This window comes from Notothenia rossii (genome assembly GCF_949606895.1).
Source record: "Notothenia rossii genome assembly, chromosome: 7".
Taxonomy (NCBI): domain Eukaryota; kingdom Metazoa; phylum Chordata; class Actinopteri; order Perciformes; family Nototheniidae; genus Notothenia; species Notothenia rossii.
In genome coordinates, this window is record NC_136905.1 from 13584368 (window position 1) to 13609302 (window position 24935).

The 24935-nt window shown below is 41.8% G+C and overlaps 2 protein-coding genes across 10 annotated transcripts in view; one reads left to right on the plus strand and one right to left on the minus strand.

Annotated features, from left to right (window-relative positions):
* The first annotated feature begins 1642 nt into the window (after positions 1 to 1642).
* Positions 1643 to 14928, plus strand: scn1ba (sodium channel, voltage-gated, type I, beta a). The gene is made up of 6 exons (XM_079692353.1): positions 1643 to 2077; positions 2630 to 3660; positions 11926 to 12092; positions 13832 to 14069; positions 14480 to 14621; positions 14834 to 14928. Exons 2-6 carry the CDS (start codon positions 3618 to 3620, stop codon positions 14898 to 14900), a joined length of 657 nt encoding a protein of 218 aa, XP_079548479.1. The 5' UTR covers positions 1643 to 2077; positions 2630 to 3617; the 3' UTR covers positions 14901 to 14928.
* A 5342-nt stretch (positions 14929 to 20270) lies between these two features.
* Positions 20271 to 24935, minus strand: part of gramd1a (GRAM domain containing 1A) — a 38800-nt gene continuing 34135 nt past the window's right edge. For 8 of the 9 annotated variants that reach the window (XM_079640447.1, XM_079640446.1, XM_079640452.1 and 5 more), the window contains 3 exons: positions 22721 to 22828; positions 21943 to 22063; positions 20271 to 21479 (listed from right to left, as the gene is read on the minus strand). In XM_079640447.1, coding sequence (XP_079496573.1) covers positions 21387 to 21479; positions 21943 to 22063; positions 22721 to 22828 — 322 coding nt within the window. In that variant the 3' untranslated portion in view covers positions 20271 to 21386. Of the gene's footprint in view, positions 21480 to 21942; positions 22064 to 22720; positions 23253 to 24935 lie in introns of those variants that run through there. The other variant, XM_079640449.1, reaches the window with a different exon arrangement.

The following is a 24935-nucleotide window of genomic DNA, read 5'->3' on the forward strand; positions in this document are numbered from 1 at the left end:
TTTTTTTTTTTAAATGAGAGATGTTAGTGGAATTAGGGACATGAAGGTCAAACACACACACACACACACACACACACACACACACACACACACACACACACACACACACACACACACACACACACACACACACACACACACACACACACACACACACACACACACACTCACATATTTGTCAGGGTGAGGACAGGCATGCAATCAGCACAGTAATCCTGCTGCTGGCATAATGAAATGGCCAAAACGAGAGATCAACACACACAAGTACACCAACACACACAGACACAAACACAAACACAGGAGTGAGTCCCTTTGGCACTGAATGCACTGAGTCAAATAGTGTGTTAGTGAACCTGTGGTCATGTTTCATGTGGTTGATTGTGTGTGTGTGTGTGTGTGTGTGTGTGTGTGTGTGTGTGTGTGTGTGTGTGTGTGTGTGTGTGTGTGTGTGTGTGTGTGTGTGTGTGTGTGTGTGTGTGTGTGTGTGTGTGTGTGTGTGTGTGTGTGTTTGTGTGTGTGTGTGTGTGTGCCATGTTTGTGTGCCATGTTTGTGTTCCATGTGGGTTAATGACCAAGACGGAGGGAAGAGGTGGGTAGAAAAGTCGGTTTAGCCCTGCAGATGGAGAACATGACACACTTTCCATATGTTATTAGTAATGAGTAAAAACACCTCTCTTTCAACAACAAATAGACGTTATATTTTTCATAGAGGGAGGATTTATTGCAGGATTGTAGGTTGAAACTACTTCAGTTTTAGCAACCTGTACATCTGATTTTAATAGCAGGTAATGTTGTGTGTTGCTGTGGCCTTCATTGTGGAAATAAAGACGTGTCTTGAGAAACTGATGATAACACCAATCGATGACTCATATCAGCATGACAAAGTTAGCCCAGAGGAAACAAGCTGGACTTATTGTTATACAAGCACACACAACAAACATAAAGCATATTGGGCTACTTTGATAGAATAATGAATAAATCATTTTTTGTATAACATTTATTATCAAATAGCTTGGATACTTCAAAAGTGAAAAGGTTTCAAGCTATCTATTTTATTTCATTTGTATTTATAACACAACACAGTTTGATTTAACAAAGATGCGTGTTTCTTTTCCACTTTAAAGGGACTGTGTAATCCTATGTTTCATGTGTTATCTCTGCTTCACCTTCACATGCATTTATAAGATGTATCGTTATCTGTGTATCTTCTTCTTTCAGACTCGCATTATCACCATGCATTATATTGTTTTTGTGATAAATAAAAACCGTTTGAATCTTAAATCATGGGTTGAAAATATCCTTTTAGATCCGATGCAGATGAAGGAATACCATTTATGTTTAATGTAACATAATATGTTACATGATATTATATCATACAATCCACCTATTATATAACTCGTAGACTTATTCTGATTTATTTATCTTTGCCAACATGTGGTTGTTTCTGGAGTGGATCAAAACATCACATTAAATCAATGTTGCCATAACAACGGCTCACTACTTCCTCCTCCTCCTCCTCCTCCTCCTCCTCTTCCTCCTCCATTCCTCTGCAGCAATGCTCCTCCTCCTCCTCCTCCTCCTCCTCCTCCTCCTCCTCCTCCTCCTCCTCCTCCTCCTCCTCCTCCTGCATGCACCTCCCTCCCCCAGCCTTCACCCATCCCAAAGACTGATTAGCGCGCGATCCTCCCACTGACACATCACATCTGGAGATTACCGATGTAGTTTTGGTTTTTCTGTGTGATTTTCATCGGCTTTTACGCATTTTGATGTCTCCTACAGCTTCTCCAGGAAGAATATACGGGTCTTCAAAATACATTTGACCGCCGCACGTCTCTTTTTGAAAGCAACAACAAAAAGAAGTAGGGGATTTGTTACTTTATTTTTTTCTGAGTCCAGCTCCGGTCTTTAAATCTCTCCGGTGGTCCTCGGTGTGCCAGCGGAGAGACTCCCAGCATCTGACTGCCGGACGCGGGATGCGAGCCGCCCCTCTGACCCGTCTCTGACAGGACAGGAGGGGACAATAAATAATATTAGCGAGGAGACTATTCGTTTTAAAACAGCGGATTTTGTTAAAGAGGTGACATACGCTGCGTTTTTCTTTGATGCGTTTATGGGATCACGAAAAAGAGAACAGACAGGAGTTTATGCATTTTTTAGCATATTCACTAATTCAACACTATTGATTGTAGCTTTTTGCACGATCACCCTAAAGAGCAGTAACTCTGTATTCATTCATAGACCTAACGCTTTATTGCACAGAAAAACGCATTTTTAGCCACTATAATAGCCAGGGTAATGATGTAAACAAAGACCCCTTTAGCTGTTATACATGCCTTTCAAAGCGCCTTCAAACAGGAGTGCTGCTGACCCATCATAGCAGCAGAGCCACCTGTCCTGTTGAATTATAGTCTGTGAGCACCGTGTGCAGACAGCAGCTATGCAAACACAAGGTTTAGCTGATTTGCACAAACCACAGATGATTTCACATGAATAAGGTGTTGTCTGGAGCTAAACCTGAGGAGAAATGTAGCCTAGTTGTGAAGCTTTACGTTGGACTTAGCAATAGCACTGATAGGAGGCAATACCAGCTACATTCAATAAAAGCTAACATCTCTGATTTCTTCCAAAGCCAAAGAGGAGCAAACAAGTGAGAGGATTCTTCAAACTGCTTCCATTTGCCATTTCACTCAGACTGTGGATCTTTAAACTCGGAGACTGCTTTCTGCCCATGTCGAATCTACAGCACACAAGGGGAAAGTGCTAAATGTCTCTTTAATGCAACATTTATCCTTTACATTTGATCTGCACAATCACTCTTTAACTCTCCATTGCATGACTCTCACCAGTGTGCTTCAATTTTCAATTTCTCAGCGTCGTCCCTAAGATATCAGTCTTCCAGTAGCTTCTAATGGTCAACGGCTGATAGGACCATCAAGCAACCTGTGCGTCAACGCACTGGCATCATTTGGTTTGTCATTGTGGAGCTAAAGAGGCCAAAGGGTGTGCCACAGAGTACACATAGTTGAACAAAAGCCCTTTTGGTGCTAACAAGGGGGCCGAAACCTGAAACTCAAAGTGGTTCCTGTCTCTGGTAACTCTATACACTATCACGCTGAAAGGCTGAACAAAGTCTGCAGAAAAATAAAAAGTGCTTTAGATCCTGAGCAGGCGAAGAGACGAGGCACATCTTCCACACTGCATCCGTTTGGATTTGCAGGTGCTTGAGAAGACCATGATCAGCAAGATGACCCACCCAACCCTCCTTTCAACGCTTGTATGAGCTGGAAAAAATAAAAAAGGAGGAGAAGAAGAAGACACTGAGAGCGCATAACACCCAGAGTCCCAACAGCCTCTTCCTATCAACTGCAATCATAGTCAGGACATCCTAGGTTTTCACCACCAAGCTGGAGTAGTTGCTGTTTAGATCTGTATTGTATCTCCTATTCTGAAGTGTGTGTGTGTGTGTGTGTGTGTGTGTGTGTGTGTGTGTGTGTGTGTGTGTGTGTGTGTGTGTGTGTGTGTGTGTGTGTGTGTGTGTGTGTGTGTGTGTGTGTGTGTGTGTGTGGTGTGTTTTGACGCCGTTGAGAGCCTCCACCAGTCTTCTTTCTCCTGTCAGGATGTCCCATCTGCTGCTAACCCTGGCCCTCCTGGCGCTTGAAGGTGAGTGAGCAATTGTAACACCTCGGCATGCACACGAGCCACCGTCCATTTGTCCATCACCCCGACACCCCGACAACCCCCGGTTCACTGACTGTGCAGTTTGTTGCTGTTGTTGGGGTGTTTTTCCTGTTGTCTGATGTTGCTCTCTAACGCTGTCTGCTCTTTTGTGGAAGTTTTCCCGAGTGTGTGTGTGTTCAGATGCAGACGTGTGACTGAGTGTGTTGAAGTTGGGTTGGGTTGCTGAAAGGCCAAGCAGTGAGGTTAGGTTTTTGGTTTTTTCGGGTAATGAGTTGAGGCCAATGGTGGTCTGTTGTGTATTGAAAGGTGTAGGACAATGTTTGTTATTTATGTCTTCCGGTGCATAGGATTGGGGTGTGGTGTTTCTATCATGTGTGTGTGTGTTGGTGTGACTGCTGCAGCTAAGAACTATTTCCATAATCGAATACTATCACAATTTATTCCTCAAAAAGTCTGCTTTACAATTGGTTTCCGGGATAACATAAAAGGTGGTAACTAAAGGTATCTGATGACCAACAGTGCAAAGATATTCAGTTAGTGATACAAGCTGGAACCAGACAATGTTTAGTCTCTTTTCTTTAAAAAAGTAAACAATTATTTGATTAACAAAATAGTAGCTGATTTATTGTAAGTCATGTCAGACTAAGATCAGTGAATTGGACCTTTTTGTTGGGTAAAAGTACTGAGTTGTTGTTCTTGCAAATGTTCCTGTCACGGCATCCTTTTTTCATTCTATGCTATTTATACATCTATAGGAAAGTTCAGCGTTTTTCTACAGCTGCAGCTGCTGTGTTTCACACGAGTAAGGTATCTACTGCATGTGCAACCTTTATACTGATACTCCCCCAAAATGTAAAGACAATAGCGTCACAAAGTGTTTTGAAAGAGAACATTTTCCTTTAAATTTGTTCCCTTAAACTTCCCCCTTCTCTTGCTGGTCTCTTTATGATTTGAGATATCACAACTCAATTTCCCACCTTCACAAGCCACCATTTATTATTTTAAGGCACAAAGAAACCTTACACTGAGATGGAGATAAAATAATCCATCATCTTTGAGGAACGGTTAGTCTCCTGACACCCACAGGAGGAGAAGCAACTCTGCAAGGAAATACACATTTACAAGTATGTGAGGGGATTCATGACATACAGCCACATCACTTTATTAATGGCTTCTTTGTTTATTTTAAAACATAATTAAATGCGAAGCGATTGGCATGCATTGGTAGGTGATTTAAACGTGATTTAAATGGGTTCAAACCATAGGAACATAAACAGTGTTTTCCTTTAAATGCTTTTATAACTTGAAACCCATCTCAATTAAAATAAAACCTATATTTATTGACGTTTTAATATGTTCCTCAAAATACATAATATATATGAAAAAATGCACTCACAAAAAGCTTTTTAGTTGGCATGTGTCATCACAGATTATGTCATTTTAAGCACTGAGAATTAAAATTGAGCACAAAAAGAAAGCAATGCATTAAAGGAGAGACTCAGCCAGCTGCTGTTTGTTTCGCACTCAGACACCGGCACACAACACTACAAACCACACATGCACGAGCCATCACGGCTTCCTAATGTTGCTATTCCATCCACTTTATGAAGTGCAAGTTTAACCAGGGTATCAAGCTGAAAGCTGTAGGCAGAGCTGCAGGAAGATGAGCTTGCAAATTGAGATCCGATGTGAGCAGAGAAGTGAAGCTTGGCAAAAAGTGAGATAGTTACACAACCTCGATTGACAGAAACAGCTGTTTGGTCGATGAGCCGGTGGGTTGGTTAAGGGCTGAAGTAAGTGAGCACATCTGGAGCCGGACGCAGTGAGGATGAGGATATTAGGCAGGAAATTGGATGGAATCTCCTAAAGTAAGAGGAAAGGGACAGATTGAGGCTGTGTTGTGATTATAGTTTGACATGCATTGGCAAAAATACAATTTCAATTGAAGTTTTTCTAAGGCAGTGAATCCACAAGGATCGAAAGAAGAGTAAAACATGAACTAGGATGATTACACAAGCTCCACCCCACACTTTATCAGAGTAAGCTCCATCTGTATTCAGTGTGGTTCAGGCTGCAGAGGCTATCGAAAATAAAGAAATACAATCAAATAGATTTCACCTGTAGCTGACCCTTATATAGTGATCATTCATGAGGATTAAAGGACGGTGGCCGACAGGGGCAAACGTGTTACAACAGCAGAGAAACACACTGCAATTTCCAAAACTAAGCAAATAAAAAAACACAATGTGGCAAAAAACATTTTAAGCAACTTGACAACACATGGGCAGCATTTCAAAAAAACATTCATCATTGTTTTGGGAAATTGAAGTGCATTGGTACCTGTCGGCCACCATATTAAAGCACTAAAAAAAACATATTTATTTCTAAATGTAACCCCAAAATAATCATCAGACAGAAACAGAGAACTTTGTCTTTGATGCAGCCATACCAGAGCCTCATAAAGCACATTACATCACATGGCAACTTTAAGTAATGCATGCACCAGAGAAGCTCTTTAGAAAAGAGCCATTAAGTCTGCAAATGGCTCGAACACATACTTATGGGGAAAGGAGATCACTGTCCACAGGATGTTAAAACAACCACACAGTCTTCTCCGCCATTTGGAGTAATGTAGACTCCACCGCTCCACTCCAGCCCCTGCCTCAAATAACATTACAGAACAGCTCGTCATCATTTTAAGTGGGAGGGGGAGAACATTAAATAATTCACTCAAGTGATGGACTGCAGAAGGTTCTAAGGAATTTTCTGCAAAGCCAAAACTGATGCTGTTTTTTATTTTAGCGTAAACTAGAAAAAAAAAAACACATTGAAATATGGCTTTCTAGTAGAAAATAAATAACCAACGCTTCCCTAAAAACTGAATCCAACCATATATTTTAAGCTTTAATGTGTAAACTAAAGTCACCTCTTCTTCTAGTAAACTGTGCTTTCAACACCTGGAAATATATCTTGTCATCAGGCCTGTTCTAAAGATGATGCAATAACCACCACAACACAGTATAGGCCTATAGGAGGTCTGATGATCCAAACAGCAGGATACGAGGAGTTCTTGATTGATGCGCTCAATCACCCCCCCCCCCCCCCCCCCCTGAAATCACACACCCACCCACCCACCCACCACACACACACACACACACACACACACACACACACACACACACACACACACACACACACACACACACACACACACACACACACACACACACACACACACACACACACACACACACACACCCCTGGTCATCAACCTGTGTGACAGAGGTCTTTAGTACCAGGGGGGTGGGAAGCAAGGGAGTGGGAGGGGATTCTCATGAAGAGGTGGCCATCCATACGGCTCAATTTATATTTGTAGAATGTATGTGTGTGTGTGTGTGTGTGTGTGTGTGTGTGTGTGTGTGTGTGTGTGTGTGTGTGTGTGTGTGTGTGTATGGTTTTAAAGCTTCACCAGTGAATGAATCAAAAAACTATGAGGTGAGGAACTAAGACCAACTCTACAGAGCATTTTAGCATCCTTCAGATCATAGTTTTGACTTGCAGCCTAACCTCTCCATCAACCATTTTGCAAAAAAAAAAAACACTGTACACTAATCGCTGAATAGACGGACACATTTAGAGACTAGCTTAGTCTTCCTCTCCTGTGCAATAACCCATGTGCAATATATATAATTTATTATACACACATCAATATTTACTCTACTCATGAATTAATTCCTGCACTTTATTTCGTTATTAGTATGAATGCTGCATACTTTGTTGTTGTATGTTACGAATGTTTTGATGTTTCATCGTACATGTATAATGACAATACATGCTTTTAATCTAATCTAATCTAAACTGTAAATACAGAGTCTCTCTCAAAGCGACTGTAAATTGGACGTAAAGTCATTACGTGGTCAGAAATACAAATGGTGCTACAGGGCCATATCAACTTACAAGACAATAATGTTGCATAATGCAGCTCTTAGGCTGTTGTGCAGTTCTGCCACTAAACCGCCTAAATTACTTATTTATGAATCTTTAACCTGTTGTGTATGTCAATGTACGGGTCTTGACTCTTTAGTGTTGCATTTCTTCACAGCTTTTCTTAGCACACTTGCACACTATTACATCGAATTGTACATTTAGGTGGCAATATGTTTCTCTAAAAAAGACTAATTATTTATCAGAATACAACAGTCACAGTTTAAGTTGTGCTTATGTGTAATTATCTTTGGTAAAGAGATGAGATTTCATGATTTTTGTAACGTTTTCTGTATTTTTTGTTTAAATTAAATGTTTGTTTTGCTCTTAAACTAATGTAGAAGCTGTTTAAAAAATGTATACAAGGACAGAAAAAGCAGGAAGGGATTCCTTGGGCTTTTTATAACTAAAGCAGTGTGCCGTAACGTTACCTGCCACGAAAATATGGCAGCTCTGTCGTTGAGTTAAAGAGATGCCTTTAGAGAGTTTGCTTCTACAGTCGTCTAGTTGCAGTGGAAACTCTGTTGCTTGCTTGGTGTCGTGGGAAATGTCATTGGTGCTCATATTTTCCCCAGGTTGTGTATGCCTACAGTATGTGTATATTCATCTCTGTGACAACCAAGCAATGGAGCAGATGTTGTCCCTCATCTCTTTTGCTGTCGCTTATCCAATTGTCCTTTCTCCCTCTCCTCTGGCTAGTTCAGCACATATCCCTGATCCCTTTTGTATTCCCTTTAGCTCCCAGTGACATGCAAGGATAGCTAACCTCAGGGGGTGCATGGTCTTTTGTGCAGCTCAAGCTGTTTGTCAGATTTTTTGCTTTGCAGGCCTCGGGGCTAAAGAGCAACTGATACGAGGGATTAAGCTTCCAGCCCCCCTGTCAGCGTACAAAAAAAATAAAACCTCCTAATCTGCAATTTCTGGAATATCCGTTGCTTAATCCTGAACCACAGTCCACAGATTACGCAATGGATTTTTGACGCTCTGTGTGTATGTGTCCTGCTGCCATTGGTGAGAATTGTTGCTGAGGGTGGCTCTGTGGGTGTGCAGTTCCCTTTGTGTCTGCTTGCATCTTTGTCTCTCTCTCTCTCGCCGTGTCTTTTCGCTGTCTCCTTAATTTGCTGTCTCAGCTTCGGACAGGCAGCCGCGTTCCTGCTCACATTGCACAATCTCGCCTCTCGCTGCGTCACACACCTCCCTCAGGATTACCGCCTCACGCTGTATGTGTGCTCTAACGCTCTTGCGACATTTTCATCTGTCTCTGTTCCAGTGGCGGTTCTAGACCAATTTTACTGGGGGGGGGGGGGGGGGCAGTTATTTCATGAGAGGGGCACAATAAAAGCAGGTTAAAAAGACAAAGACAGAATAAAGTAATTGTGTAAAATACACATCAAATACAGTAATTGCTATTTGTTTTAGTAAATGTAAGTTACAGTCCTTTGTTTCAGTAGTTTTTTTTGTAACTTTAAGTGACAATTGGCTTTTATAAGGTAATGAACAGTTTAATCTCCACTGTACATCCAGGTCTCTGATTTGATTTAGTTCCAATAAAACCTTTTTATTGGAGGGGGCCACAGGGGGGGTCCCTGGTCAGGGTTACGGGGGCACTGGCGCCTGTTGCCCCCCCCCCTAGAACCGCCCCTGCTCTGTTCCTTCTTTCTGTCCTGCAACTGAAATCTTTCTCTCTTAATTTGTGTCCGCCTTGCTGTTGGTCAAACATGTTGTTGTTGTTGTTGTTGTTGTTGTTGTTGTAATGTCTCTCCTCTGTCTGTGTTCTAGGTCTTACGTCATTTTCTCAGAGCATTGATCCCATCTCCAACCCTTCTGTGTTCCTCTGCATGGATGTCTTGCTCTTGTGTCTGTTTGGTGTTTCTCTGTCTTTTCCTGCCTGTATTTTCTACACCAAACAAGCTGGTCTGATAGAATCTCTCAGACTTGAGTGAAAATACCGCAGACTATTAATGTTTAACAACAGATGTGGTTGAGTCCATTTGCACACATTGATTTCCTAATGCTCTCCTGTGAGATTGTTCAGGCGAATTAGGTGATGAATGACTTTTGATCGACCTCTATTGGCGGCTGAGGATTAGCTACGACAGCTGGTGCAGTTTACAGCAGACTGTAATTAACACAAACAATCACAAGTCACATTTGGAACAAGCAAGAAAGCTTATTATAGCAGAGATTAGACTGACAAATATAAAACACAAATGCTGATTTTCTACAAAAAAGTTTTAGGAGAATCTGCTTTTTGCCTCAGGTCTGTGTTATAATGTAGAAATCCTCCAGATTCATCTCCCAGAAAACCTGAAAACACGAGACCCTGGCCTAACTAAACCCCTTTATTGTAGATTCAGGTATTTAAGTTTTCATCATTTAAGATATGGTGGTGTGCCCGAGGTAGTTGTAAAAGCTACTTTCTAGGCAAATTACCAGACTTACTTTCAACATTTTGGTCAGATTTTTGATGGTTTTGGCAATTTTTTCTATCTCGGATATACTGCACTCATGGAAGTAACTGTAAAGATATGGGGTTTCCAACAAAGCTACTAAAACATTACAATTGTTTCTCCACAGTGGTATAAACACAGTGGGATCCTCTGCCTTGGGGTCTGTGGAAAGATTCTGGAGCAGCTAAAAAGTAGTTTTTACTAAATGATTAGTAAAAGAAAAAAATTATATATCAACAAATATACAGTATGTCCAGATTTAGATCGTTGGTGTTTTCTGTTAAAATTGTTGTCACAATAACCAATAAACTACCATTTAGACTGCACAAGGGATATCTGCACTAACACAATAGAGTCAACAATGAGGAAGTTCAAAGGCCAATGCTCTGCAAGCTTTAATAGGATAAATGACAACATGGCAAAACCATATGAAGAAAAAAAGATGAATTACCGCCCTTGCTGTTTTAAGCCGCTGTAAACATTTTGGTGAAAACCGCTTTAGAATGACGTGAATCTGAAACAGAAACACAAATTATAATCCATTTTAAATCAATCAGGTCAGCTTCGGGTTCAAGTCGTTCTCTGGTCAAACTGGGATTGGGTCTGTGTTTGCTTTTAAATGCATGGGTCCATCTCTTGTTTAAATATGATACCAATAGTTCCATTTCAGTTCGGGTTCCTATTTTCTGGCTTGTGAAGTCTTCAATTATGTTCTTAACTTTCTCTCCTTTTCCTTCCCTTTTTCCTCTTCCCTCCCCCTCTTTCTCTGCAGTGCATCATCGGCCCTCAGGCCTCTTCCCTCCTGCTTCCCCATCTCACCATGCTTTTGCAGAAATGGCTATTACTACTCAAACCTGTGCTAAAATTCTCCCTATTTTCCTCCTTCCTTCCCTCCATGTTTCGCTGCGTGGTGTTACCTTGGTACTTTGTATCCTAGGGATTTAAAGAAAGACCCTTTTTTTAATTAAATATGTGTATATCAGGCTATGGATGATGTGCAGCCGCTCTGAATCTCAACCAAAGTTAATGGTTTCAGTTCCTCTGATCAGCGTTGTGTTTCCTGTTTCTCCTTCATCTCCTTCCCCCCATGTTGCAATTCGAAACAAACGCACCCCCCAAGAGGTCAAAGTTGACAGTAGTTCAGGATCATTGGTTGAGAGCCATGGTGAGGTCTCAGCGGACACTGCAAGGTGCAGTGTGAGAAAGAAACATTTGGAGTTACAGGTGTGTAACTCGTGGCCGATGAGAAGTACGTGTCATGATGATGATGATGATGATGATGGCATATATAGAGTCACGCTTCTATATATGGATTTAGCTCATTCAGTAATTGACAGAATGCAAGAAAGTAGTTATGTACTGCAACCTCTTTATTTCCCCTCAGTTGAACTGATTATAAACTGCTTGAATGTAAATTACTTCAAAATTAAAACACAAATCAATCAAATTCACAAGGGTCTCCAAACTATATTGGGTGGAAATAAATATTGCAAGAAAAAAAGCTACGTCCGATACAGCGAAAATAAAACATGCATGCATTGGGCATTGGGAGCAAGCACGCAAAATAATGAACCATCAAGAGGTACAGTAGCTGACAATATTTTAAGTACTGTTTGGAGAGTTTGCTTGCTTATGGGAAAACACCAGGGCACTGCCTGTGTTACAACCTCTCTCACAGGTCAGGGGTTCAGAAATAAGAGGATGGCCCCCCACGGCTCTTACCTCTTAGCCGTGCACCTGCAAATAGACAAAGAGCAATTCAGTGATAAATGATGTTTCTAACTGCGTGTTCTTCATCCTTTTCACACTGTAGCATGTCTGTGTCGTGGAGCCTGCGTGGAGGTGGACTCAAACACAGAAGCCGTGGAAAAAAAAGGTTTCAAACTGGGCTGCATCTCCTGTAAGAAGAGGGGCGAGGTTCCCGCCAGCGCCTTCGTCGACTGGTACTTCCAGGAATCAGTTGACCACATGTTCACCCATGTGAGTAGCAACAAGATGGGAAGGCTTTCAATAAGAAGCTCCTCGGTGACAATTAAAAAAAAAGAGTTCACATTTTGGGGAATATCTTTCCCATCTTGCAGAGGTGAGAAGAAGAGGGGCAAAACAGTTGGCGTGGCTAATTAACACTGTAGATTCATTAAATAATCCCATTAAATGCAGACAGTTTTCATGTGTCCAGAAAAAGCTGTAATGCGAAAAGGCTGAATTTATCGTGAGAGAGCAGAGCCTTGCACTTTCAGAGCAGGCTTCTTTCCCCATGTGTTGACTGGAAGACAGCACTTTCTCTGGACCAAGCAGCTCTCCCCAGGCGAAGCAAAGAGGCCATTATGGTATTCTGTGTTCATGTAGCAGGAGAGATCCCATTAGCCTTCAGCATCTATTAGGAATATGTATCCGCTAATTCATCAGGACGTGCCGAGGTGAGGCCATTACTGCAGCTCGGTCGATACAGAAAACAGCAGCACTGGTGAAGACAGCTGCCTTTCTCTCAAGACTGACTGTACTGTATTTCAAACTTAACAGTCAGTCTAAATATTCATTCATCAACACAGGACAATCCGTTTTATTTTACACTTGAACGCAACAAAGAGCAAACAGCAGCTCTCTGTTGTGGTTTCATTTATCCACGCTTGTAAATAATTGGACTACAAGTCAAAGACTACAAGATGGATCCAAAAGCAGCTAGAAAGTCACTATATGTGAAGTGTGAAAGTTGGGAAATACATTCGTTCTCATTCGAGAATTTGGCAGGGACATTGCACATTAATGAACACTTAAAACATGAAATGTGCCTGTTAGTGCAATTAATGGCTCACCAACTTGAAATGCTAACACAGAGAGAGAGATCAATAAAACACAAACACAGATATGGTTGAGGTTAATTATTATTCAGTTGCGCAACAACAAACAATAATTAATGGAGTACATCACCTTCTGCCACAGCAGCCAATCGCGGAAATGCCCCAACGAGTAGAAGTTTCACACATATATGTTTCTAAATGACGCACACACATGGAAACAACACAGATGAGTTGATATGTTAATATGGTCCAGATGTGGAAAGGTCATTATTTTATGAGATCTTTAGGAGTAATGAACTAACAAAGACTTAACTGTATTATAATCTAAAGCTTCTTTGTACTTCCTCTTACCTTGACCAATTTACTTAACATGATCCAATTGTAATAATTGCGGAAGAGACAATGGAGCCTCTCTGACCTGTGTAACCTTAATGAATAAGCGAGAAATACGCTGTATAAGGAATCTGCCCAAACATGCCAAGTGTAAATATGCCGGATTTAGCTTTGAGCTACTTTCCATCCGCAGTCCCTCACATGTTCATTTGGAACCATATCAGGCGTGTCCAAAATAATTGAGAGATATACATTGGTTTGGGGTTTGCAGGAGATCACAGTAACAAAGCTGTAATAAGCTGGCCTTATCTCATACATGTTTGAAGAATATGAATTTGAAAAACATATTATGAATTTGAATACATTTTCACAGCGCAGGCCAAATGTAATTAACTGTCTCTTCATGAACGAGGGGAAGAAACACATGCATCAGCATTAACACTTGCAACAATGCAAAGCTAACATGGTTAGTGGCAAATTGTTAACATGTAGAAATACCTGTATGGTCTTTTAACACTCTTTCCACAGTCTCCATTTTGCTTCCCTTTCTTTTAAAAATAAATGATATGTTGTAATTTCTTCCAGGTATACAGATATGGGAATGAAGAGGCCAATATCACTGATGAACGTTTCTTTGAACGTCTTTTTTGGAATGGCAGCAAAAATACAAATGACCTGCAGGACGGCTCCATCTTCATCATAAACGTGACATTAAATGACACGGGACGCTACAGGTGCATATTCAGCCGGACCCTGATGTATCCTGCCTACGAGTATTCCACCTTTCCCAACAAGACTATCGACCTGACAGTGGTGCCAGAACGTAAGGAATGTTGAAGCGTCTGTTTGAGCGGGAAGGGGGAAAACTAAATAAGAAAGTTGAATCAAAGACATGTATCATAAACAGCTGGATAATTGAGACTGTTTTGATTCAGTCTCACCGCTCTTATTGTATGATTGTGAGCCCAGTGATAAACAGAGCAGATCGATGGAGAAGGAATCGATTGTTATTTGCAGCTTAAATCATAAATTGTGGACGTTAACTAAGCAGGGTTCGGGAAGTAACAAAGTATATAATCACTCTATAATTCAGTACAGGAAGTTAAGACTCATGACTCAAAGAGAAAATGTATGGCATAGGTAGCACTCATCGTTTGCATGGTACACATTTAATCTAACCCCTTCACATAAGCACTCAGATACAACATGTCTTATCTTCTTCTCTGAATCTAGTCACCAGGGGATGGGCATCCATCTTGTCTGAGGTGATGATGTACGTCTCCCTCATCGGGCTGCAGGTATGGCTGGTGATTGAGATGATTTACTGCTACAGGAAGATTTCAGTGGCTGGAGAGGAAGCTCTTAGAGAGAGCGCGTGAGTAACACCAAACACACTCCAACATACACAGCTGGACACTGCAGTCCTTTCCTTTTCCCTCCTGACACTGTTTGGAAAGCAGAATTTCAATCAGCTCTTTTTAAATAACACATATCTACCTTTTTCCTCACTAAATATATATTGTTCTGATTCTGTTTCACTGGTCTTGACAGCCTGTTTTTCTATTTCCATCACCGACTTTCCTTCAGGCCGGAGTATTTAGCTATAGCGTCGGAAAGCAAAGATAACTGTGCTGCTCTACAAGTGGCAGAATAGCACCGGTAGGTCTGGTCTCTTTTTTAACTTCATGTCTGAATTCAGTTTCTCCTCTTGCTTTCCTTTGTTCTCTCTTCTTTATTTTACAAGACAGGTGCTTATACAATGTCGTTTTACGAATGTATTTTATTGTTACCACATCTAAGGGGAGAACTGGGTTGAAAGGAAACATTTTGAAGGATCTTTTAATTATGTGTAGTATATTTGTTCTTTTTCTTGTACACAGATTTTTTAAAATTACAATATAGAGGATTTTAGCACTGTTTGGGAACCACTGACTCTCAAATATTTTCTAAAATTATTTGATTAAAGTTAAAGCCATTCAATGATTATAGAGGTAGTTGTGTGTTCATCCAATCCTATCGTATGCTGGTGCAGGAAAACTACTCAATTAGGGAACAATTGAGAGAAGAGGTGATTTGTGCTGTGGCGCAGTTAGCTGTGATCATCAGATCAGATCAGGGGGGCTGGGAACACCACTTCATTCCCACCTTGACCCACTCCCCCACAGCAGTCAGCATGCCGCTGTGTCCTTGGGCAAGACACTTCACACTAAATTGCTCCTGTGGGTGTTGTCGACAGTATTGATGTATTACATGTCTGATATATGTAATGTAAAGCGCTTTGAGCACTTGTAAAAGCGTTAAAATAAATGCAATTACATATTTGGATTATTGTTATTTGGATTTAGTCCCAATGAAAACAATTTAGAGTGCCATTCGACACGTTATTGCCTTAACATATAACGATTTGATAGTGAATGAATAACTATAGGATAAGACAATTTAGCATTTGGATTGGCGCACCATAAACCTAGCTTAAACTGTGCAATATTCCATGCCATTTACGAGCACATTTCCCCCATTTTGGCGTCGCTCCATTGGCTGCCCATACATTTTAGGATTTCTTTTTTAAATGATCTTATTTACTTTTAAATCCCTCAATGGCCTGGCCCCACCCTACCGTTCAGAGCTGCTACCCCCCTACCTGTATTGTATTTATTTATATATTAAGATTGTTTACCTTTTACTTTACCAATTTTGCTGACAGGTTTATGTTTTGTACCACAGGTCGAGAACAAATTCCAGATTGACACTCGAGTCTCCTCTGACCGTCCCTCACATCAAAACTAAACCACAGAGAGGACACAGATCTTCACTCGACTATCTGCAAAAAGGATGGAAAGGACTGAACTGCATCGTGTTTGGAGGACAGGATGGATGCATCAGCTTGTGGATTAACAGGAAGAGATAGAGGGTAGAACTGTATATATGCACAGATACTCTTATATAAATAATATAGACCTATATTGACTATCCACTATCTGCATGCTTATAAGCTAATCCAAATGACCAACATCAAGCTTCAAATGTTGGTATTTAGAAGCTTTGGTGCGCATATAACATATTTGTATTTATGAATCAATATTTTAAAAGCAAATCATATATTTAAGGTGTATTTTACTTTTACTTATTATGCTATTAAGACTGAATTTGCCTGGAAATGTACTTTCTGTTGTGATGTAACACAGTGGGATTGTAGGCAAACAGAGGAAACACTGCTGATATCCTTCCTGCTATGAAACATTTGAACAGTTTTTATGCCAAAGAGTACGAAGTATTTGTCAACTTTTTATCAAAAATAGCCTGAAAGTGTCTCAGAAAACAGCATTTCGGCCAGAATGAGAGACAATACCAAATCCTTTATATCAGCAGTGTTCTCACAGCTGCCAATTTCTAAAGGTTAACCCCGACTGGCAACAAATCCAACCCTTATTTACTTCTGACATTTTTTACATACATATTTGAACTAAGCTGATATGAGAACATTGATATGTAAATGATATGTGCGTGTAAATGGTCTCCAAAAGCTAAAATCCCAAAGTTTTCTCCAGAGGGGGTTCTTCTCCCACACGAGAATAAAAAGGCCCAACAGTAACGTTTTTACTTTTTCTCTACATCCCCAAGAGATCATGATGATCGGCGATCAAAATGTAATAACGTTTTGTTTTTTCAATATAAATTTCAGTGAAATTTCCTTTGAATTGAATCCATTGTTTAAACTGTCTGTGTAATGCAAAAAAAAAAAATACAACCCGTGGTGGTCAAGCGCAAAAACTGCCCCTGAAGCCAAAGTGAGATTTCCTCTGACATATGTAGCACACCAGATCAATTCGTAGCTCACAAAGAAAAGCAGCTTTAGCAAACACAAACCGACATAAAAGCTGTCACTTTAAGCTGAAAGTGGAACATTTCCCACTGCAATTTGAAACAAATGTCTGAGTGTTTTTGGAAAAAACTTAAGGGCTTTGCAAATGGCTGTATTGATCTAAATGCTGTGGGTTAATACCCCACACAGCCTGTCCAGTGTGCCTCCCAGGCGGAAACCAGTGGAAACCAAAAGGGAAAGGGCAGAGGTGGAGCCGTGTTACAAATCTTTAGTGCTTTTAATAAAAAAAATAGCTACTTACTTCTCTTTCCAGCTGGCCAGTTACTCGCGATGAACACTAGAGGGCAAACACTGCTTTTAGTGTTCATCTCTTTTTGTACCAAATCTGAGTTTGACACCAGTTGAGAAACTGAGAAGGGGACACACACCAGCTGATACAGTAACACAGAATCACAGCAAGCTTATTGACGTGGAAGGAGTCCTGTCGGAGTACTGTCCTAAGATATACAGGCTAAAAAAGAAAGCCATGACTTTAATAAATACGAAGAGGGAAAGCCACCCAATCAAGAACTGTTACATACTGCTTACTGAATGCTTCTCTTTTAGTTTAAATCATTTAATACACCTTTCCTGCACAGATGAACCGACTAGTCAAATGAAAATCTCACTGCTCCCCACACCGTTGGTCTGTCCCCCTTTTCTTTCAACTAAAACAGTTTTTACTTCATGTAGGTGTGGAAATGTTGCTTGCCACAATAAAAGGAATAGAAAAGTGGTGCACGGCGAATAAATAAAAAGTGAGAAAATCGGTTGAGTCTTTCTTTTCATGGTAGATAAATGGTAGCTGTGTTCGTGTCAGGACATTTAGTCTAATTTATTTATGACATGCTTATATTCATAAATAAACAACAGCAGGAAATAGCATTGTTCACTAAAGTTAGGTGAAACATATTGCTGCCTCCCGCTTCTCAAATTGAAATATTTGCCTTTTCGTTGTCTTTTATAATATAAACTGAACTTTTAGGATTTTGGAAACGTGGTGGGACAAAAGAAGACATTTCAATCTGAAAATGTAGGCTTTGGGATTTTGGACTTCTTGTTTCCCGATACAAAACCCATTTTAAACCAAATAACAGCCACAATAATCTATAGAAACAGTTCCCTCACAATCCAGTGCTAACGTTGAGAAGGTAAAGACAGACACAGACTCAGACATAGGCGAGCAGTTGTTGTGTGTTTTAGAACTTTTCATTTCTCTCCATGGCGCGGTGTACAATCACATCTTTCCAGTACATTATCAACCCCGCTACTCATCCGTCTCTCTCTCTCTCCCCCTTAATCCTCTCCAAATCCTGTCCCCCCCCCCCCTCCCTCAATAAATATTACACCATTTTGCTATCAGCGGATGGCCATGCACAGCGTGGCCCACATGCTTCTGTTGCCGTCATTTTCAGTGAAACGGAGAGAGAGAGAGAGAGAGAGAGAGAGAGAGAGAGAGAGAGAGAGAGAGAGAGAGAGGGTGAAACGGAGAGAGAGAGCGAGAGAGAGAGAGAGAGGGAGAGAGAGGGTGAAACGGAGAGAGAGAGAGAGAGAGAGAGGGTGAAACGGAGAGAGAAAGAGAGAGAGGAAGAGAGAGAGAGAGAGAGGGTGAAACGGAGAGAGAGAGAGAGAGAGAGATGGGTGAAACGGAGAGAGAGAGAGAGAGAGGAAGAGAGAGATGGTGAAACAGAGAGAGAGAGAGGGTGAAACGGAGAGAGAAAGAGAGAGAGGAAGAGAGAGAGGGTGAAACGGAGAGAGAGAGAGAGAGAGAGGGTGAAACGGAGAGAGAGAGAGAGAGAGAGAGGGTGAAACGGAGAGAGAGAGAGAGAGAGAGAGAGACAGAGGAAGAGAGAGAGGGTGAAACGGAGAGAGAGAGAGAGAGAGGGTGAAACGGAGAGAGAAAGAGAGAGAGGAAGAGAGAGAGAGAGAGAGAGGGTGAAATGGAGAGAGAGAGAAAGAGAGAGAGAGAGGGTGAAACGGAGAGAGAGAGAGAGAGAGAGAGGAAGAGAGAGAGGGTGAAACGGAGAGAGAGAGAGAGAGAGAGGGTGAAACGGAGAGAGAGAGAGAGAGAGAGAGAGGGTGAAACGGAGAGAGAGAGAGAGAGAGAGAGAGAGACAGAGGAAGAGAGAGAGGGTGAAACGGAGAGAGAGAGAGAGAGAGGGTGAAACGGAGAGAGAAAGAGAGAGAGGAAGAGAGAGAGAGAGAGAGAGGGTGAAATGGAGAGAGAGAGAAAGAGAGAGAGAGAGGGTGAAACGGAGAGAGAGAGAGAGAGAGAGAGGAAGAGAGAGAGGGTGAAACGGAGAGAGAGAGAGGGTGAAACGGAGAGAGAAAGAGAGAGAGGAAGAGAGAGAGGGTGAAACGGAGAGAGAGAGAGAGAGAGAGAGAGGGTGAAACGGAGAGTGAGAGAGAGTGAAACGGAGAGAGAGAGAGAGAGAGAGAGGGTGAAACGGAGAGAGAGAGAGAGAGAGAGGAAGAGAGAGAGGGTGAAACGGAGAGAGAGAGAGAGAGAGGGGGTGAAACGGAGAGAGAAAGAGAGAGAGGAAGAGAGAGAGGGTGAAACGGAGAGAGAGAGAGAGAGAGAGAGAGGTGAAACGGAGAGAGAGAGAGAGTGAAACGGAGAGAGAGAGAGAGAGAGAGAGAGAGAGAGGAAGTGTGGGGGTGAGTGATGAGAAGAAGAAATCAACAAAAGAGTGGGATGTTTTCACACGGGCTGAGGACAGATCGGAGTGGGATGAAACAGGCTGAAAATAAAGGACAAAATTATAAAGATAGAAAATGAAGTGAATAAAAAGAGGAGACAAGTCAGTCGAGTTAAATGTACAAACACACAAAAACAATACTGCAAAACAGATTCCCTTTTTCTTCACCTGGGCCTACTCGATTCTGGTTGGTCCTCTTGTTTGGAGGCGTCCGGCCCAGTGGGACAACAGAGTAGCGGACTGTTCTGGTCTTTTGATCAAGTCTACGGTAAACCCTGAGCTCTTAGGCTCTGGCTCTGTCATACAAAGAGTGAGCAACCAAACATGACAGAGAAATCTCCAAAAAGAACAACTCAAATAAACACTAATGTGAAAACATCTGAAACATTGAGGACTCCTCATGAACACAAACATCCGTCAAGTCTTCTTCTCTGCCTCTACACACATTCACACACAATTCATCATCATCATCATTATTATTATTATTATTATTATGATATACTACTTTGTTTGAAACATTCAAAAAGTACTAGCATCACTATTGTCATTATTGCTGTGACCAGTAACCATTCTCGTGTAGCTCCTCTTGGTCCGCACTGCAACAGCATATCAGAGCAACACAAAATAAAATACCCACCATATGACTTCTTAAGAGCAGGACAGGATTTCAGATCAAGTCATCGGTAATAATAAATACTGTAACAGTCCAGTGAGACGCAGCTTCCTGTCCAAACAAACGACCCAACACACTGATTTTGAAAAAAGTTAAAAACCCCCGAAGAAAGACAGGGAGGAGTGGGATGGTGTTTGAGATTAAACCTCAGGTGTGTAACTCACATCTAAAAACGGTGAAAACTAAAGTGTCTGGTGTTGAAATGTTCCTCATCCCCTTTGAGAGGAACAGCGGCTTTTAAAATGGGGATCGACCCGGATATGGAGGAACAAATCTGAGAAGGAAAGACCTAGAGGCGTCCTTGCTCCCGTCTCTTTCTGGGTGTTTGTCCCATCCTCCATCTTGTTTTCAGCAGGCGTTCACTAAAGAGACCAACTGTTCCCAGGACCAGGAGCTCCCGCTTTCCAGAGTCATTGTTCCCTGGGAAATGTTGCATGTCCAACTGAAGTCTTTTAAAGTCATGAACATTTTTTGAGGTTCTGAAAATTAAGGAGGTCTGAATTAAAGTTTTTCTGAAGCGGTTAGGTTAGGTTAGCCATTTTGAAATGTCACTGAGATAGTTGAGGAGTGGATGGTTTGGAATGGGCCCACCAGTGGCCCGTTCCCAAACCCTACGCACACGTGACTAGCAGCTGTAGGTGAGTTATTGCTGTGGTCCTGAAAGCGCCCAGTCAGAAAGAGTTCATTGAAGATGTTACTGGTTGAGGCTGAAGGCGAACGTCGCCCTTTCAAGTCAGTCAGGTGAGGAGAGTTGTGGGTAATGTAGTCCCCTCCGTCTCCCTCTTCTGGTATTTGATTTGGAAATGTGAAAAAGAGCAAACTGTGCTGATCAAAGTCGACCAGCGGCATTCTTTTTTAAAAGTCTACCCCCCCCCAGGGTGTGTTCAGAGATCAGGGGGGGGGGGCTCAGGCCTCAGTCATTGGCTCTGTGATGGTTTCATCCTGCTGCACTTCTGGGACCACAATGCCATGGTGGAGCTTTTCTAAAGAATGCTTCATCTGGGAGATAAACATGGAGGGGGGTGAGAGAAAGGTTGGGTGAGATATGCTGTTTGTACTGTCTGTCAATCATACTTTCTATATGGATGATGCTTTTTTGTATTAGTTAAGCACACTGAATTGCCCATGTGCCCAAAACGTGATACAGAAATAAACTCTAGTGGATTACATAATGCAGTCACGATAAAGCACACGCCGTTTGTGAGGCACATGAGCTTTCTTGCTGACTGGTTTCTGCGGAGGTAATTACTTACCAACGGGTCAAATGCACACACACACACACACACACACACACACACACACACACACACACACACACACACACACACACACACACACACACACACACACACACACACACACACACACACACACACACACACACACACACACACACACACACACACACACACACACACACACACACACACACACACACACACACACACACACACACACACACCTGGTCAAGAAGCGTGACAGAGGACTGCAGGATCTGCTGCCACTTGCTGAGCTGAGCCTGGTGGAACTGCCTCTGAAGCTGCAAAACCTGAGCCCACTCCCCAGCTGTCTGAGGCAAAGGACTGCAGAGAGGAGGGAGAAGGAACCGCCATTACAACTTCAGAAAGCAAATAGTCAGCAGTGTAGTCATGGGTCTTTAACCTGAACCAGCAGTTTGTCCACTAGGGGCTAATAAAAACAAACTGTATAATCAACACTGATATTTTGACTTTTGTTCGTAAGAAGGAAATGTTAGAATACAGACGTTTATCAACCCATTCAGAAGGAGCAGAGCAGCATTAGTAATACTCAAAGTCTAATATTCGCTCTCCCTTCAGCTCTGTTTGGTGTCCAGCAACTCCTGACGTGAATATCTCTTTAGTTGCTAAAGGCTCCACCTCCCACATGTTACTTAGTCTGTCTGCTGTACAGTTTCAGACATTTTATTATTCAATATTTCCCCTGCACTGAGACAAGTGAGAGTGAAGTAACCCGATAACTTGCAGGATGACACAAAATGACACAACAGTAACACATTTTGGTTTTTGAATGTGATCTCTCGTTGATATTGATCAAATAATAATTAGGCTTTCATCTTCTAAAGGCACGACAGGAGTTGCTGCTGCTGCTATGGAATATCTGAGGGATATATCACAACTCAAATCCCACAAGGACACGCACAGCAATTACCGCACAACAGGGAGTCTATGTTGGTATAGAAAGCGGTGTGGTGTGTTTACCTGTCAGCAACAGAGTAGGAGTGCCATGTCTCCAGTGTATGGGCCGCTCTTTCCAAAGCGTACAGTTTGTAGAAGAGCAGCATGTTGAGAGCAACCAGCACCACCAGACTGAGCGCCAGGCGAGAGGGAAGAAAGTAGTCTTGATTATCAACGGCTTTAAAAGTGCTTCAAATCAATGTGAAAGCAACAGGAAGATATGAACTGCAAAATGAAAATATCAATACTACTGACAAAAAAAGAGGATGGAGAGGAATATTTTAGTGTTTGTTAATTTCACAACACTGCACTCGTTCACAACACTTACATTTATTTGGAGGAAAGATCCACCCGCCACAAATTACCCTCACAAAAGAACAGAATATGGTTCTACTGTGTTGCATTCCTCTAGAGATATAGAACTTCTTAAAGCTCAATTTGAGTGCATCTAAAGAGTATCAAAGGGTGGATTTTTCCTGTGTCATTTACAAAGTCCTTATTTTAAGCAGCCAGCAGTATAAAAAGCAAATCCTGTCATACGAACCTGATACAGATCCTATTCACAAGTATTGCAGAGAGAAAGGGAAAGAGAAATAGCAAGAGAGGCATTGTGAGGCTGTCAGTATGCAGAAGATCGATATCCAACATGTCTGAGTGAAGGAGCATTCAGACGTGGATAGAACCAAGACAGCAGGAAGCAGATAGAATCAGAAATACACAATCAAACCTGGGATTTGATCAAGTAGGAACTCATGAATCCTACTTGATCCTGTTTTACAGAGGAGTTGAACCACATGCAAGAACGCACACATGCTTTGTGTGTGTTGCTGTGAACACAGGAAGTCCCGTTCTTATATAACATAGACCCTCCAGAAAAACGCGATTCTGCGATCGCAGAATTTACCGCATAATCAGCAAAATGGCGCAGATTTTTAAAAGGCTGCATATTTATCAAAAGGCCGCATAATCCCCGCATTTTTCCACACAAAGTTGAGAAGAAAAAAAGTGAACTCGTCTTGACGTGAAGTCATCAGCTCGCGCATCACAGAATGTAAACAACACTGTATAGAGTGAACGTGTGGAGCTCACACGATAGAGAAAACACCAAGATGAAAAAATCTAATCCATTTACCGACGAACATTTCTACTAAAGGCCGGGCAAAAAGTGGGGGGAAACTATTCTGCACCCCGTGCAACTGTGTGTTGGAGCATAAGAGAAAATCGACGGGGACGACCCACTTTGATTCATTCAAACATTCGAAAATGCTTTCTGCTGCTGCGGACAAGAAAGCCAAACAACTCACATTCAGCGAGGCATCAACCTCCAAAATCCTTTCGAGGGCTACAAGAAACGAAGTGAGTAGCCTACAAGATTGAAGCTGGTCAGATAACGAACGAGTAAATGAAAACAGAATGAGGCGGAGAAGTGTGTGTGTGTGTGTGTGTGTGTGTGTGTGTGTGTGTGTGTGTGTGTGTGTGTGTGTGTGTGTGTGTGTGTGTGTGTGTGTGTGTGTGTGTGTGTGTGTGTGTGTGTGTGAGATTAATATAGCCCAATTGCTTTTACAATAAACAAACATTGAATGTGTTTAATTGAATAGTACAGGGGTTTAACGTTAGTGGCAGGTTGTGTGTGAGAGAGAATAAATAAGACAGCCCAATACATATTACGCAACTTTCCGCATATTTCACCGCATAAAATCACATTAAAACCCCCGCATGTTTAATCGCATAATCAAGGATTTTAGCCCGCGTTTTTCTGGAGGGTCTAATAACATCATCTTTATTTATGAATGCTCTGCTCTGTTTAAAGTAGGTCATTGTGTGTAAGATAACTCACGAATAAGACACGAGATTCATAACATTGTGGTGCAGTAAACACATAAAACATGCTAGAAACAACATTGAGTTAAAAACAGCCAGAAAAGGCCGCCAGTATTCATTCAATGCCAAAAACACACACAGTACACAGAGCACACACACTACACAGAGTAAACACACTACACACTACACTACACACAGTACACACAGTACACACGGTACACACAGTACACACAGCACACTACACACGGTACACACACTACACACAGCACACACACTACACACAGTACACACAGTACACACAGCACACACACGGTACACACAGCACACACACTACACACAGTACACACAGTACACACAGTACACACACTACACACAGCACACACACTACACACAGCACACACACTACACACAGTACACA

Excerpts from the sequence above, each read along its gene's own strand:
- scn1ba (XM_079692353.1), top strand. The coding sequence starts at position 3,618 with ATGTCCCATCTGCTGCTAACCCTGGCCCTCCTGGCGCTTGAAG. Across the intron at positions 3,661-11,925 it reads GGCCCTCCTGGCGCTTGAAG|CATGTCTGTGTCGTGGAGCC; the intron begins GTGAGTGAGCAA and ends TTCACACTGTAG. Across the intron at positions 12,093-13,831 it reads TTGACCACATGTTCACCCAT|GTATACAGATATGGGAATGA; the intron begins GTGAGTAGCAAC and ends AATTTCTTCCAG.